Source organism: Otolemur garnettii, unplaced genomic scaffold (assembly GCF_000181295.1).
Source record: "Otolemur garnettii isolate 467f Iridium unplaced genomic scaffold, OtoGar3 scaffold00025, whole genome shotgun sequence".
Classification (NCBI taxonomy): Eukaryota; Metazoa; Chordata; class Mammalia; order Primates; family Galagidae; genus Otolemur; species Otolemur garnettii.
In genome coordinates, this window is record NW_003852420.1 from 16044243 (window position 1) to 16062146 (window position 17904).

The 17904-nt window shown below is 41.1% G+C and overlaps 1 protein-coding gene across 1 annotated transcript in view; it reads right to left on the bottom strand.

Annotated features, from left to right (window-relative positions):
- Positions 1-9206: 9206 nt before the first annotated feature.
- Positions 9207-17904, bottom strand: part of EIF2S2 (eukaryotic translation initiation factor 2 subunit beta) — a 22921-nt gene continuing 14223 nt past the window's right edge. Inside the window, exons 6-9 of the mRNA XM_023512258.1 lie at positions 17799-17902; positions 13789-13845; positions 10265-10350; positions 9207-9680 (exon numbers count right to left, since the gene is read on the bottom strand). Of these exons, the coding sequence (XP_023368026.1) occupies positions 9505-9680; positions 10265-10350; positions 13789-13845; positions 17799-17902 (423 nt within the window). The 3' untranslated portion in view covers positions 9207-9504. The remainder of the gene's footprint in view (positions 9681-10264; positions 10351-13788; positions 13846-17798; positions 17903-17904) is intronic.

The following is a 17904-nucleotide window of genomic DNA, read 5'->3' on the forward strand; positions in this document are numbered from 1 at the left end:
ATTTATATTCTACACCTAGTAAATTTCACATGTACCCTTGTAAGATGCACCATAGGTGTGGTCCCACCAATTACTCTCCCTCTACCCATCCTCCCCCCCTTCCCTCCCTCTCCCCTTACCCCTTCTTCTTGGGCTATAATTGGGTTATAGCTTTCCCTGCTGGATTTCTTATTGAAAATTCCCAGTTTCAAGCCACCAGTTCTGTAGCAAAGCCTTCACCAGAGTTTCTTCCTGGGCTTCAGTTCCAGGTTTTAGGTGGAGGTTGGCGTTCTTGGCTCTCCGGGGGAGTCTTTGTTGTCTCTTGTCCTCTCTCTGGGCAGACCTCTTGCCTACTATCATTGGCAGGCCAGCAGTGTAAAGCCCCAGAGTGGTGCTAGGCTTAGGTTTTCCTAAGTTCTGTACGGGCCTGACTATGTCAACCCCAAGGCAGCCAGAGTTCTGGCCTCAGACCTGAGCCACAGGCCCCAATCGTTAGTTGGCCATTGCTTTGGTGCAATTTGGAGCAATATTTCTGCTCCTTAGTATTAGCTGCCCAGTAGGCTTACCATTCCCTTATGTCTGTCTGCCAAGGGACCCTGGGCAGGAGCAACGGGGCAGGTTGGGGTTTGTGAAGAGCCTCATGGAAGAAGGTGAAGCTTTCATACTGAGATATCCAGATTTTAAGCTCAGAGGTCTGGTGCTTTCTCTTTTATTGCTGCCAGCCAGGTTGGTGACTCTAGGCAAGTCTTTGCTTGTTAGATCTCAGTTTCCTCAGCTGTAAAATGAGAGGCTGATCTAGATCAGGGATAGTAAGTAGGCCCTGTATCAGTTACTGACTATTGTATAATAAACCAACTCCAAATTTAGTAGTTTTAATAAGCATTTATTAGTTCTAGATTCTGTGACTTGGCAGTTTGGGCTGTGCTCAGGCTTGGTGGTTCTTTCCTCATCTGGGTTCTCCAGTATCTGAAGTGAGCTGAAGGCTACTTGGTCTCAGAGAGCCTTAGCCACATGTCAAGTGGTTGGCCAGACAACTGGGCTGCATGTTCTCAGCACCTAGCAGTTTGACCTAGGTTGTTCACATCACAGTTGGGTTCTAACAACAGCAAGAGAGGACTATCCCCAGTACACAAGTGCTTTTTCAAAATCCTGCTTGTGTCTTATTTGTAAGGTTCCATTGGCCAACACAAGTCATGAGGATAGTCCAAGTAATTCTTAATAGGAGGAGCTTCCAAATACACCCATAAATTGTTTTTAATCTACTTTAGGCCTCATTTCACTTGGAAACACAGAACATTAGTAGTGGCCTCCTGGAGACTTTGTTGAGGATTTGGAACAATTTTTAGGCTACTTAGAAATACATGACAGTTGGTAATGTCTCTTATGGGCAAGGAATTTAAATGTGGGTGGGTATGTGTCAGGCTATTTCCTAAAACCTGGACAGGATGACCCATGTGCTCACATCCTGTCCCATAAGGAGGCCATTATATGCCATGGGCCTGTCAGACAGGACCACCGAAATAAAGAAGGCAAAGCAGGGCAAAAGAGTCTGAGCCAGACATCTGGGTTTGAATCCCAGTTGGATCGATTGGCTGGGGCATTTGGCAAATCAGAATCCTCCTACCTGTAGCCAGATTCTTCTTCTTCTTCTTTTCTTTTTTTTTGTAGAGACAATCTTACTTTATCACCCTCAGTAGAGTGCTGTAGCGTACACAGCTCACAGCAACCTCCAACTCCTGGGCTTAGGTGATTATTTTGCCTCAGCCTCCCGAGTAGCTGGGACTGCAGGCGCTCACCACAACGCCCGGCTATTTTGTTGTTGCAGTTCAGCCGGGGCCAGGTTTGAACCCTCCACCCTCAGTATATGTGGCTGGCGCCTTACCCACTGAGCCACAGGCATGGCCTGCCAAATTCTTCTTAATAACATAAGCACTTTCTGAACACCTGCTGCCAAAGGCACATTTGACACGTAATTTCCACAACCACCCTTAGTAGATAATAGTGAGGATTTCCATTTCAAGTTACAGAAACTTAAACCTGCTTCAGCAGGAGGAAGTTTACTGGCTCGAAAATTGTTAACTCTGGATGGGGGTTGGGAGTAGCTGTTTAGACGCAGGGAGATTTGAATTCAAAAGCTGCCATCAGGTTCCCCAGCAGATTCTAAATGGTAGTATAGCATGGCTGTAGTGCCTGTGAGGGTAGAAGGGGAGAGGAGAGAATCCCCAAAAGTAAGATAAGGCTTGACTGACAAAAACAACAGGAGTTGATTGTATGGTTATGCCTGTTGTACAGTTCATAGATAGGAAGGTTTTAAAGCATGATTCCTTTATCTGAACTCTGATCAATAGCATGTGGTGGTGGTGCTATGCCACCCTGTCTAGGACTGAAGAACTAGCAGCTTCTACTTCTTATTTCTTGGGACCCAGCCATCATGCTTTGAAGCAGTCCAGGCCACTTGGAGAGGCCATGCATACATGTTCAGCTGACAGCAGTATTAACTATCAGACATATAAGTGAGGAAGGCTTCGAGATGACTCCAGCCCATCTGACTGAGAAATGAGTAAGAACTGCCTTGCTAACCCCAGTTAAAGCCTGGCACTGTGAGGGATAACAATAAACTGATTATTGTTTTAAGCCAATACGTTTTAGAGTGATCTGTTATGTGTCAATAGATAGCCAGAACACAATGAGACCTGGAGATATTAAGTAGCTTGCTCTACTTTAGGGTTCCAAGTTAAGAGTATGGGATTTGTGTTGAACTGAGTTCCTATCCAAACTACAGAGGGTGCCAAAAAAATGTATATACATACTAAGAAAGGATAAATCTGTATTTAAATTGTTATAGTCAAGTCACATTTAACTTCTGCAATTACAAAAGGTGCTAGAATGTGATTTGTGTTCATCTTTTATTATGGATATATATTGAGTAAGGCCAGACACTTTTTTTTCTCTATTTTTTTCTTTTTTTTAGAGTTTTTGGCCAGGGCTGGGTTTGAACCCGCCACCTCCAGCATATGGGACCGATGCCCTCCTCCTTTGAGCCGCAGGCACCACCCCAGATACTTTTTTTTTCATCCTTGCCCATAAATGTTTTAAAAATGAATATGTGACTTGGCCAACTACATGTGGAACTTGGGCCTGGTGTGGTGGCTTATGCCTGTGGTCTTGTGATTCTAGCACTTTGGAGGCCAAGGTGGGTGGATTGCTTGAGCTCAGGCGTCAAAGACCAGCCTGAGCAAGAGTGAAATCGTTTCTAAACAATAACCAGGCATTATGGCAGGCACCTGTAGCCCAGCTACTTGGGAGGCACAGGCAAGAGGATTGCTTGAGCCTCTAAAGAGTTTGAGGTTGGTGCAATGAAGTGCAACTCTGTCTCAAAAAAAAAAAAGAAAGAAAAAAACAAAACTGTGGAGCTTAGAGCTGCAGTGTGGGAAATAATAGTAAAGCAACAATCCATCCAGCATTTACCTTTGTTTTCTTAATTGTACTTCACTTTTGCAGCAGAAAGGGATACACCTCTATGTTTACCTTTTTCTGGGTTCTTTTATAAGTTGTTTACACAGATTGCATTATCTTATTAACCCCTCTCAGTAATCCCAGGAGCAGAGAATCATCCTATGTTCCAAGACTGGGAAATTAAGACCAAATAACATGCCTAATGTAGTGCCAACTGGAGGTAGGGGCAGGATGCAAACCTTTCCCCCACCCTGTCATAAGACTCTTCCTCAAAATTCTTACGAGGAGACTTTCTGGCCCCCTTTATGCACTCTTCACCTTTCCTTTGGTGACTGCATCTCTCTACCCTTTCTCTATACTCATTCCCTGGATGATCTAACTCCACTCATGGCTCCATGATCTTCACCTCTAACACATTTCTTCACCAAGAACACCAAGGGAATAGATACAGGCACCCATCTGACAGGTGCATTTGGATGTCCACAAGAACTTCAGTTGAGCACTGCCATGTCCAGCCTCTAGTCTTTGATTCTTTAGGAATCTCTTATCTTAGGAAATGACAGATCCGCCCAACTTGTTGCCCATGTCGACATCCTCCACTCCTTCCTAATTGTCTGTCAAATTAACCTTTCGTGGTATGTTTTGGCTCTAATCCCTATTCATCTCATTGCCTTAGGTTAGGCCTTTTACATGTCTGCCTTGGATTTTTGGAATAATCCAGTCTTCCTGCTTGCTTTATACAAGTCTTTCCCCTTTACCACCATCCGCAGTTTGTCACTGCTCACTGAATAAAATCCAGACTCCTTGGCATGACACATAGACCCTCCAGGATCTGATCCTTTCTAACTCAACTTCTCCCCTCCTGCAATCTGCCATATAGTCTCAAACCACATAGACTCAATTGTAGAAAAAAAAAATGTTTTTGCCTTGAATGCTTTGCCTTCTCCAACTGGCTAACCCTTTGTTATCCTTTGTAGCTCAGCTGAAAAAATCCCCCTGCTCAAAGACACCTTCCTGGCCTGAATTAGAGCTGCTCTTCCCATAATGCTACTTCCATCACAGATTTTACCAGATTATATTTACTAGTGGTTTGCCTTCCTAGTGTTTCCACTAAATTATAATCTTCTGGAAGGCAGAAACTGCCTTTTGCTACAGGAACTCAGATACTACTTTTGAACCTGTGACTCTGAGAGGCAGCATAGCAGAATGGTTAGGAGCATAGACTCTGAATGAAGCCCAAGTGACTTTAGGTGAGTTACATAAGTGGAGTCTCCATTTCCTCAACCTGTAAAATTAGGATAACAGTACACCTATTTCAGAGGGTTACTGTGAAGAGTAAACAAGTTAACATCATCTTTTAGGTTTTTGTCCTTGTGTGAACACCGCAATGTACTTGTAGTCCTAGATGGTGTAGCCTACTACACACCCAGGCTTTATGGTATAGCCTATGCAGGGATGTCCAGCTTGCTTTTTCTCTACTGCACATTGGAAGAATAAGAGTTGTTTTGGACCACACATTAAATACACAAACACCAACAAAAGCTGATAAGCAGAAAATAAAAAAGGTCCATGCATACTTTTTGTGATAGCTGACACCGCAGATAGGCCCAAAAAAAAAAAAAAGAAATCCTCACACAAACAGCATAACATGGCTGACTATGAGAAGCCTAGCAGACCAAGTAAACATCTATAGAGAAACATCTTAACTGAAAATCTTGGCCAAACAACTCTTGCTTCATGACAGTGCACCAGCTCACATAAGCACTGAGGGAGTTTTGAGCCAATAAGCAAGTTAACTCATATGACCTGGCCCCCAATGACTTTTTTCCTTTACCCAAAGATAAAGGAAATATTTAAAGGAAGACATTTTGATGATATTCAGAACATCAAGGATAATGGCCATCAACTCTGATGGCCATTTCCAGAAAAGTTCTAAAACTGCTTTGAAGGGTGGACTAGGTGCTGATATGAGTACATAGCTTGCTTCCCAAAGGGAATATTTCGAAAGTGACTGCAGTGGTATTCGTTAGTGAGGTATGTAGCACTTTTTCTAGGATAAGTTCATGAACTTAACATCAGACTTTGTACATAAACCAGTAACATAGTCTTTTATCATTATCAGGTATTACGTATTGCACAGAAGCGTGAGTGCTATACTTGGGCAGTGCAGGTTTGTTTATACCAGCAGCATCATGTGAGTAATACACTGCATTAAGCTGCAACATTGCTAGGTGATAGGAATTTTCCAGCTGCATTTCATTCTTATGGGACCATCATATATGTAGCCTATCACTCACCAAAATGCCATTATGTCATACATGATTATATGTGCTCATGTGTGTATATTCCCAGAACAGGGCCTGGCACATAGTACTTTGGCAGTGTTGGCTGCCTATTATGTAAATTATTAGGCTCACAAAAATAGCTGATGAATATAGTTTTGAAAGATGCCCATTAAAATGGTGTTTTTTAAGGCAGAGTCTTGCTCTGTTGTCCAGGCTGGAGTGTAGTTATCATAGCTCACCACAACTTCAAATTCCTGGGTTCAAAGAGATCCTCTGGCTTCAGCCTCCCAAGTAGCTGAGACTACAGGCACATACTACCACACCTAGCTAATTTGTCTATTTTTTATCTCATATGTTGCCCAGGCTGATCTTGAACTCCTGGCCTCAAGCAATCTTTCCACCTCAGCTTCCCAAAGTGCTGGCATGAGCCACTGTGCCCAGCAAAAATGGTGTTATTTAATATAATATCCATTAATATTTATCAGCTAGTCCTCCAATGGCTTTAACTGTGTAAATAAAACACAAGGAAGGTTAGAAAGGACAGGAGCCATGACAACTACAGGGGATCAACAGCAGTGTTTGGTCCTTTATTCTCAAGAGCACCATCACGGAGACAAAGGTCCAAGGGTGTTGCTATGGCTAAAGTTGTCAGGGTCCATTAGGATCACTGTGAAATAGGCAACAATCCCTGAGAACAATCAAGTCGTTGATGCTATCATCACCATAAAACAGAAGCAGTATCTACATTCCCCAGGATTTGGTGTGAAACACATAACATTTGGCAGAGCCAACTGGTATCATCTTTTGGGAAAAGGGATATACTAACCAACAATGTCTCATCCTCTGGCCCTCAAAATTCAGCCCAACAGAAAAAAAAGTACTTCTATGTGCTTTGCAGGCCTGGGCTAGCACTTTATATACACTGTCTTACCATTACAATCTCTTTGAGGTAGACATTTTCCCAATTTATAGATGAGAATGCAGGATAATAATCAATGGTAGAACTGCCTAACACTGGAGTGTTCAAAGCCCACGCTCTTCACATTATCAAGAATTAGCAAGAAAGTGTGTTCAGTGGTGTGTACCTGTAGTCCAGCTACTTAGGATGCTGGGGGTGGGGATTGCTTATAAGGCCCAGAGTTTGAGGCTAAAGTGCATAATTGGCACCTATGAACAGCCACTTTATTTAAGCCTGTGTAACATAGCAAGACCCTAACGTGGGTGGACTCTTAGGTAGTCTTATGAATACCATTAACTTGGAAACCTGTCTTGATACCAAAGGGTTGCATGGTAGTTAGATTATGGGAATTTAACATTTTTAATTATAATTTCATCTTCTCAATTAAAACCTAAGCATTGTCAGGGCTAAGGAGAGGGCTTCATACACCGCCCACCCTTCACATACTGCAGTACTTCTTGCAGGTTGTCTAGGCCAACATTTTTCCTGCAGAACTTATCCTATAAGGTGTTTGGCAGGCAACAGGAGAGGGGCTACAAAATTCCAAGTATTCCATACATTTTCATTCAAATTTTTATGTAATACCTACAACATCCTAGGCACTCACTGCTTCCTCTTAGTACTGTTCATTCTCACTTGAGTGAACAAAAATCTCTCAACACTTAATGTCATTGTAGGCTATAGGGCAACAGTATCTTCTTATATGCAGAGGGCAGGGACATGAAGAAATCTGGGAATAAGCCTAGTGCATACCTTAGAAAAACATAGGGGTGAAGGGGTATGGAGTCAAAAGGGTTTTCTGTAGGTCCATAAATGCATGTTTTTATGTGATGAGGAAAATATACATACATCACTGGGGCCAGACACAGTGGCACACACCTGTAATCCCAGCTACTTGGGAAGCTGAGCAGGATTGCTTCAACCCAGGAGTTTGAAGTTGCTGTGAGGTAGGCCGATGCTATGACACTCTAGCCTGGGTAGCAAGTGAGACTGTCTCAAAAAAATAAATAACAAACCTGATTGCTCTGCATTGTCCCACCATAGTCAATTCCTTCCAACTGAGCTATGGTTGTAAGAGATAATAGAGCTCAAATAGGCTGATGCTACTGTATATGGGCAGTATATGTATAAGGCAACCAATCATTTTCAATGGGTACATAGTCAATCCAATTTTAGTCAAATGACATCTCAACTGGAGTATCTTAAAGGGGCAGATCACTCTGGAGAGTCTGCTTTGGGAATGAAGTTAAAAACTAGGGTTGCAATCAATATATTAACTGTTCACCAAACCTGTCAAACTGTAAAATACCATGTCTTCCCCTAAGGAGTCCCACTGAGTAAAGAAATACACAAAACACGTAGATACACAAAGGCAATGGAACGCTAATTACACAAGAGGCACTGATCCTTGCTTTATTCACACAGTAATATCCAACATTAGGAATTGTGTGGGCATAGATACAAAAAAAGGAAAATGGGGTCATAAACAGCAGTTGGCTTTATCATGGCAGTTGATGGCAGCTCAGCCAGTGTGTAGTCCCCTCAGAGAACCCAATGGGTGGAAGGAAAACACCCTCCACTGCTTCACAGCCAAGGTACTTACAACACTTGGCCTGTACTTTAAAATCAAGGGTCACAGTGATTAAAAACAACATGGTCAAGACATTCAGGTCTTAGTGACTGCTCCTGGGCCACTTAATATGAACAGTCTGGCAAAGAGTAAGTGAGGAGTAGCATGTATGCCCTTAGCAAGTGTGAGCAAGGCAGATCGCAGCACAGTGAGGAAAATGTAGCCTTCTCTCAGCCAGTGAAGGCATCCTACAGCCAAGTTCTCAGGAGGCACATCGCCACACAGCATCTCTTGATTTTTCATGTTCATGTTCAAAAGCTACTTTAATTCAGAAAATAGAAAAGCGTTTGTGGAGGGCCATTTTCAATCCCAGAATACACATTGGCAAGGAAAAAGAAAAGCTTTCTTGAACATCTCCACTTGGACTCACAGGGTGATGTGATGTGCTGCACCCACATCACTTCTTCACCAGCAGATCCCTAAGTAGGATTTTTCTTAGTGTTTCAGTTATAGGACACACTTAAAGAGGTTATGTACCTATAACCTCTTAGGGACGGATAAGGAAGAAATTTCTAAAGAGGGAGGGTACCTAGCACCTTGTATTCCCTCATGTGGTTATAGCTGGAGGAGAACTTGGCAGTGAGGTAGTAGCAACAATCCTCACAAAAGGAAAACAATTCAAATCTACATTATCATTTCATGGACAGTAAAAACAGGCAGTCCTTCTAGATCTCTCATTTCCATCACACTCTCATGGGAAGTTGTGCCTACTTTATGTATTTCAAGAGAAGCTGAGAAGTGAAATGGCTATCCAGCTGATGTGCCCTCCAAAGCCGTTTCTTAGGACAAGGATACAGAGACCTTGCCAAAACCCCAGGCACAAACTTTTTTTTTTTTTTTTTTGCTGAAACCACCAAGCACAATTTTTATAGGAAAGAAAACTGAAGGACAAACCAAATTGAAAGAATCACTGTTATAATAACTTTAATTTATCTTGCACTTTACAGAAGTCTATGAACGATTTTAAAAAAGCACCTCCTTACCACATATCACATTTCTCTGACAGGTGTTAAAGTAGGCAATGAGTATATCTGAGCATCGGCATCTTGCAAGGATTTCAGACCAATTAGCCACTCGCCAAAGAACTTGGCAGCTTTTTTATCTTGTTTTTAATACAATGGTATATCCACTCTGATGGCAAACCGTCCAGCCATATCTCCACATCACACTTTGCAAAACTGGTTGTGATTAGCAAATTAGTTAGCTTTGGCACGGAGCTGTGCTCGCTTGCCCGTGACAGCCTGGAAGCCAGTTTTGATACTGGCAACAGAGCATCGAGAATGACAAGTTTCGCACTGTAAGAAATAAAGTCGGGTGTCCTTCTGCAGGATTGTGTCTGGTGATCGGCATGTGTGACAAGTGACATACTCCTCTGCAAATAAAGAAACAATATAAAGCATTAGCTGGTGGCTGTAGTGAGGTATAGGTTTCTGCCCTCTGAAGCACATCTGTACTGAACTCCACAAGCTCATAGAGAGATGAAATTTTACCTGGGCACTCAGTTCAGGGAAGCTTAGCTACTCTAGGGGTAAGAAAACACAATGTATCTTCTATGATGCTTTCTGGACTAAAACATAGGTCAAAAAAGACCCCAAATGCCCCAGCATGCAGAGAAGCTTTCCAGTTGATTAGGTGCTGTCTATGGGAGAGGTTGAGAACAGACATGACATTTTTATGATTAGGAAGGTAAAAAGGGGGGCTAGGGCCAGGCCCAACCACAGGCAGCTTTCTCTGACTTGGCCTTTAGCCCTAAAATCAACCAGCAGCCTCGATCAGCTGGGCCTTCTTAAATCCAAACCCCCTTCCTTGGACCCCTTCTTACCTCTCCATTTCCCCTTCACTATCATTTTCTCCCTGATCATCTTTTCCAGGCTCATTACAAACAAAGGGCTCTTTTCAAAACTGTAGCCTGGTGAGAACATTTCATGATGTAATGAAATTAAATTATATACTTACTGATATATCTTCTCAAGACATTTTCTATCTGTTTCTGTTGGAATCTTCCTTTGATTACAAGCTGATTATTACCATCTATAGAGCCACTAGAAAGAAAACAAACAAAAATATCTCTATTAGTACTGTTTTGTCCTAAAGAAACCAAATGCCAACACCTTTATACTTAAAAATTCAAAATTATTTTCAGTAGGCCAGGTGCAGCAGCTCATGCCTATAATCCTAGCACTTTGGGAGGCTGAGGCAGGTGGATCACTTGAGCTCACGAGTCTGAGACCAGCCTGAGCAAGAGCAAGACCTCCACCTCCATTAAAAATAGAAAAACTAGCTCAGTGTTGTGGCCAGTGCCTATAGTTCCAGCTATTTGGGAGGCTGATGCAAGAGGATTTCTTGAGCCCTCAGAGTTCGAGGCTCCTGTGAGCTATGAGGACATCACAGCACTCTACCCACGGTGACAGAGACGCATGTCTCAAAAAGAAACAAAATATATTCAGTGGCATAGGATAAATTCTAGGATCAGCGCTATACTATCTGGTTTCTCAAATTTTATTTTTTATTAAGTAGTTGGTGCCTGATGACTTAACCTGTACTAACATTAAATCTAATTTCAACCAATAAAATCACCTATGACAATCAGACTTAAAATTGATTGTAAGTCTAAAACAAACGGATTCCTTAATTGTGTGTGACAGTCCACTCATCCGACAAAGGAATGCAAACTTTATTATTATTATTTTTTTGCAGTTTTTGGCCAGGGCTGGGTTTGAACCCGCCACCTCTGGCATATGGGGCCGATGCCCTACTCCTTTGAGTCATAGGCACCGCCCAGGAATGCAAACTTTAACTGAAAGTATGCCATGGGAAAAGCAAAGGTGGGAGCTGTAAATAGAAAAATGTGAAAGGAGCTATATATCTTAAAATTCTAAATACCATATATTTTGATTCAATCATGGTTAAAAGTATAGTTGGTGAAAATATACTAAAATTGATTGTGGTTGGTAGTTATGCACATTAATTTTAATATGTGAACATATTAAAAACCATTGAATTGTATACTTTAAATATCTGAGCTGTATCACAATAAAGCTGTTACAAAAAAAGAATAGATGAAATGCCAGGTCACAAATTATCAATGTTACTTAAGGGTAAACTTTTTGAGAAGAAGCTATTTACAAGCACTTTTGACAAAACAAAGCTTTGCACTAGATACTAGTATTTGTTAAAAATTACAAATCACAAAGTAAAACAGTAAAATTCAGTCAGGCAGAGTTAAATTTATATTTGTTCCGTATGTCATCATAAAACTGACTTTCGCCAAGAATCTCTCCTGTGATTCTCCTTTAACTATAAGGGTTTAATATCATCCTCCATGGACTGTAAACCTTAATCTCCAGGCTACGTTGATTCCAATGCTTGATGTAGAAATTTTTTTCATTCACTGTCAAAAGAAATTGAATTTTCTCAACAACCCTATAATATTTAAACAACTGACCTAAGTTTACTGGTCACAATTTGTTATAATTTACCCCACCGCTAAACAAACTGTAGATTATTCTGAGAAGTAGAAAAAACACTGCTAGCTTTTGCACCCATTCATGTAAGTTAAAATAAACAATGATTGCAACATATTTATATTACTTTTTTTCTTGGATTTTATACCCGAAGAACAAATTTGTATTTAAAACAATTCTTCTACTACAGAGCCTACATATCCACCATGGTCAAGTAACCTATTCCTTAACTCCACAGTTAGTATAGCAAATTCCAACAAACCGACTTTGGAGAGAGAAGGAAGAAATCACACCTAAATTATCTCTGTACTGACTGCAAGACACAGGTATTTTAAGAACTCAAGCTCCAAAGGTAAGTAGACCTGATTTAGATCTTGACTGTGACACTAACTAGCTCTTTGACCAACTACAACCTCACTTCTTCTAAATATGAAGACAGAGATATTCCTTTCTACTTCACAGAACTATAGTAAAAATTGAAATGGCAACCAAAAATATACCTGGCACAATGTTTGGCACACAATAAGTGCTCAGTATGCACTGACCGCATATTGGTGTTATATCATCCTGCTTTTAGTCATCATTATTATGACTTAAGTCTACATTACTTTTTTTTTTTTTTTTTTTAGAGACAGAGTCTCACTTTGTCACCCTTGGTAGAGTGCCATGGTATCACAGCTCACAGCAACCTCCAGCTCTTGGGCTTAGGCAATTCTCTTGCCTCAGCCTCCTGAGTAGCTGGGATTACAGGTGCCTCCCACAATGCCCAACTACTTTTTGTTGCAGTTTGGCTGGGGCCAGGTTCGAACCCACTACCCTTGGTATATGGGGCCAATGCCCTACTCACTGAACCATAGGTGCTACCCTATATTACTTATTTTTTTAAGGGACATTTGGTTTCCTGTCCTGACAAGATGTCCTGGCCTTTCTGAATGGGGATGGACTAGCTCAGTGCCTTCAATAGGTGAGCTATTTCATCATGGGTCCCTGTTTCAGAGGGGTTTTTCTCATGCCACTAATCACCTTGCTATACCTTTTCAATAGCTTGCTGTCAATTAAGAAAAAATTTCTGACTTCCTCTAAAACCTAAAACATGCTCCATTAAAAAGACCCAAGAAGCCGGGCATGATGGATCACCTGAGCTCAGGAGTTTGAGACCAGCAAGAGTGTGACCCCATCTCTACTAAAAATAGAAAAACTAGCAAGGCGTTGTGGTGAGCACCTATAGTCCCAGCTACTTGAGAGGCTGAGGCAAAAGGATCACTTGAGGCTCAGTGCTTGTAGCTCAGTGGCTAGGGCGCCAGCCACATACACTGGTGCTGGTAGGTTTGGACCCAGTCTGGGCCTGCCAAACAATGACAACTACAACAACAAAAAAAGCCAGGTATTGTGGTGGGCACCTGTAGTCCCAGCTACTTGGGAGGCTGAGGCAAGAGAACTGCATAAGCCAGTGGTTCTCAACCTTCCTAATGCCCATGACCCTTTAATACAGTTCCTATGGGTCGCAATCCACAGGTTGAGAACCGCTGGCTTAAGCCCTAGAGTTTGAGGTTGCTGTGAGCTGTGATGCTATAGCACTCTACTGAGGGTGACATAGTGAGACTCTGTCTGGGGGAAAAAAAAAATGGGTAACTTGAGCCCAAGAGTTTGAGGTTGTTGCAAGCTATGACGCCTTGGCTCTTCCTACCCAGGGCAACAAAGTGACACCCTGTCTCAAAAAAAGAAAAAAAAAAGTTGACAGAAAATTCTAAGCACAGATGTGTAGTACTCATTTTGGCAGACCAACAAGCCTACTCAGAGGGGCTGTTGTCAACTGTACCTCATTTTTAAGCAGCCAAGCTCTCCCTCAGAAATGGAGTGATTCACTCCTCCATGGCCTAAAAATTCCTCTAATAATCAGGTGAATGATTTTCTTTAAGCATGTTTTCAACAGGTTATGTTTCAATGTTACATAACCATTTCAACCTTATGAAATGTCCAGCAGTACTATACATAAAAGCGAATATAATTTCTTACCTTGTACCCAATTCAGCCAATAAAAATGCAAGGAGATGTTTTGGCTGACGATGTAATCTAGAAAGAAAATCAAATATATAAACTTTATCTTGCATGAAAACCTCTTGACAAAATTCCTAAAATACCATCCTGTTCACTGTTCTGATCTGTGATTATTAATCTATCAGATGAATTTCACTGCAGTTTATTTAAACTATGAAATGAAAATGTATAATGATACCACTTATTTACATTTCAATGCCCGTAAGACAGTATTACATTTCATGTATACCACATACATATATATGAGTAAATATCTAGAAACATGGGTAGAGGCTGGGCATGGTGGCTCAGGCCTATAATCCTAGCATTCTGGGAGACCCAGGTAGGTGGAATGCTTACGCACACAAGTTCGAGACCAGCCTGAGCAAAAGCGAGACCCCATCTCTACTAAAAATAAAATACTGAGACAAGAGGATGGCTTGAGCCCAAGTGTTGGAGATTGCTGTGAGCTATGATGCCATAGCACTACCCAGGGTGACAAAGTGAGACTCTTGTCTCAAAAAAAAAAACAAAAAACAAATAAAAAAAAAACCACGGAAGAAAAGGTAAACACTAACTTAGAGAATAACATCTTCCTCTGAGAAGGAGAGAGAAATGAATTAAAAAGATACAAAGGTGGCCTTAATTTTAACTTTAAAACCCTTTTGAGAAGTAAAAAGATCTGAAGGAAATGTGTCAAAAGGTCAAACCTAGGTGATGAATACTTGCCATGTTTGTTATGCTAATCCATATATATTTCCTATTTAAAATTTTTTACTTAAAAAAAAATGACCAGATATACAGAGGGTACCAAAAAAATGTACACACAATTTAAAGAAAGGAAAAACTATACTAAAATTTTAATACTTAAGTCATACTTGACTTCTGCATTTATATGATACAATATGTAAGATAACAAATGTTATTGGTATATATTGAATATTAGAATCTTTTTTTTTTTTTTTTTGAGACAAACCTCAAGCTGTCCCCCTGGGTAGAGTCCCGTGGCATTACAGCTCACAGAAACCTCCAACTCCTGGGCTCAAGCGAGTCTCCTGCCTCAGCCTCCCAAGTAGCTGGGACCACAGGCACCCCCACAACGCCCGGCTATTTTTTGGTTGCAGCCGTCATTGTTGTTTGGCGGGTCCGGGCTGGGGATTCGAACCCACCACCTTAGGTGTACGTGGCTGGCGCCTTAGCCAGTTGAGCTATAGGCGCCGAGCCTAATATTAGAATCTTGACACAGTTTTTTCCTTTCTTAAAATATGTATACATTTTGGGGGCAACTTCTATATATGTTGAGAGAAGTATAGGCAGTCCCCCAGTTATGAATGAGAAAGGTTCTGTAGGTTTGTTCTTAAGCTGGAACAGGTACATTTACCTATTACCTATAATAGCCCTCATTTGTAAGTGTGAGTCAAATGTTAGGTGGATATTTGTAACTCAGTGACTTACTACTGTAACAGCCTCTGTTTATAAGTGCAAGTTGAACATTAAATCCGATATTTGTGACTCGAGGACTGCCTGTAGTCCATTCCTTAGTAGCACAACAGCAAAAAGATGAAAAAAGCTCAAATATTTACCAAACAGGGGGTGGGTGTGGGTGTTAAATCATGGGACATCCATTCAATGGTATGTTATCCTGCTTTTAGAGTAAAACAGCTCCCTAACTCCCTTCTCAAAGTATACAAATATACAAAATAAAAAACACAAATACAGAACAATGTCACTCAATATATTTACTTTTTAAATCTGCACAATGATACCATTTCAACTTGTCCCAGTAAGTTGATACTACTATAATTTATTTTTTCCCAAAATGCAACTGGTTGAGACTTGTTGAAAATATTAAAAAGAAATAAGTTCCTACACTGCTGGTGGGAGTATAAACTGATACATAACTGCTGGAAAGCAATTTGCCAATGATTGCTATAATAATATACATTCTTTCTTTTTAACTTTAGAATTTCATTTAGGGAATTTTTGCCCTTAAGGCGCGATTCCAAGCTAATACAAGATATATAAAATACATATATATGTGTGTATATATGTATACACATAAACACACATATGTATATATATATAAGATGTTCTCTTTGATAATAAAAACCTGGAATCAACCACATCCAACTTAAGGAACCGTTAAAATATGCTGCTATTTAAAACACTTATGAAGACTACTGTATTTTGCCATGTATAATGTGCTCCCATGTATAAGGCACACCCCTATTTTGGCCCAAATTTATTAAAACACCCTTTAATAAAGTGGCCAGCTTTCAGCCAAGAAAGACACATCTGGGAGGGCTATTGGTCCCCTGATAAAAATGCAGATCACATCACTCTCCCACATCTGCTGGCTCTGTGAAGGCTGCCCCCTGTTTCCCCGACCCAGAGGGCTATAGATGAGATGGCTACTTGTGTGACTGGCATGACAGAAGATTCTAAGGCCACTTGGCTAGCAGGCAGCCAGAAGGGTCCTTGGGGCCTGAGTGGGACTCCTGGTCCCACCTGTGGCGGCCAAGCCTCAGGCCTCAGCTCCTGCCCCTTCCAAATGCAGTGCTTGGCAGAGGCTGCTCCAGCCCACTCCCAGAATCTCCTGTGTGCCCAACAAGCCCAGCAGTCCTGGGAGGCCTGCTGGGGTCCCCCACTCCTGAGCTGTACTACCCATGTATAATATTAGTCCATCCTTATTTTTTCCTCAAAAATTTAAGTAAAAATATGCATTATACATGACAAAATACATGGTATTTTTTTTTGAGACAGAGCCTCAAGCTGTCCCCCTGGGTAGAGTGCCGTGGCATAGCTCACAGCAACCTCCAACTCCTGGGCTCAAGCGAGTCTCCTGCCTCCACCTCCCAAGTTGCTGGGACCACAGGCACCCGCCGCAACACCTGGCTATTTTTTTTTTTTTCGGTTGCAGCCATCATTGTTGTTTGATGGGCCCAGGCTGGATTCGAACCCGCCACCGTAGGTGTATGTAGCTGGTGCCTTAGCCACTTGAGCCACAGGTGCCAAGCCAATACATGTTATTTTAATAACATTCACAATATTCATATTAATATATTGAGATAATGGGTTAAAAACCAGTATGATAGCAGTTTATTTTAAATATGCACATAAAACTGCATATGAAACATAAAACATAAAACATAAAAACAATAAACTATGGCTATCCATTTTTTAATGGTAGACTTTTCAGATGATTTTTCATTTTTTTAGCATGTCTTCATTTTCTAGTTTTTCTAAAATGAACATATACAATCACTGTCATTAGCAAAAAGGTCTAAAATATTTTAAGTAATAGTAATGAAAACAAGTGATTATCATTGGGAGGTGGAATTTTGAGTGATGGTCTCTTTTGTTTACCATGTTTTCTACAACAAGCACGTAGCAACATGAAATTAAAGAACAAATAGTAGATAAGGTCAGTGGACAGAAAATGTGTGGCCAAGGAGCTCTAAGTCAGGCCAAGACAGTAACCTAAGGGTGGCAACAGCATGGAATGTAAGGAAATCTAACAAATAAAATCAGGGCAACCTGGTTTCTTGTACCCTCAATGAATCCCCAACAATAAAAAAAAAGAAAAAAAAAGCTGAAATCTCATCAATTGTGTCCTGTCCAACAGGGATACCAAATTCAGCCACTTTTCAAGGAGCTCACAGGTTGTTTGGAAGACCCAACCCAGAATGATTAATGAGGCTACCCACATTATCGGATCAGCTTCCCCATTCTTCACTCCATCTGATTAGGGTCCACCCTCGTGGGTCAGCAAAAGTTGACTTCTCTTACCTCTGGATGCCCAGATAAAATGAGCCCTATGCATCAAAAGAACTGATGAGAGTTTTAACTATGAACTCCCTCAACTTAATTCCTACACCTGTGCCTTCTTTCTGCCTACACTAAAGTCCAGAATAAGGACATATTAACATCCTTAAAACTTCACTGAGAATCTGATATTTGGGATGAAGGTTCTCCAATAACCAACTTACAGTTTACAGATATCTGTGAAGTTAACAAAAGAAGTTTTCTTGGTTCCTACTCGGACGACCTGTGGAGGTTTCATGACGAATTTCCTTTTCTCTCCAGCAACCATAT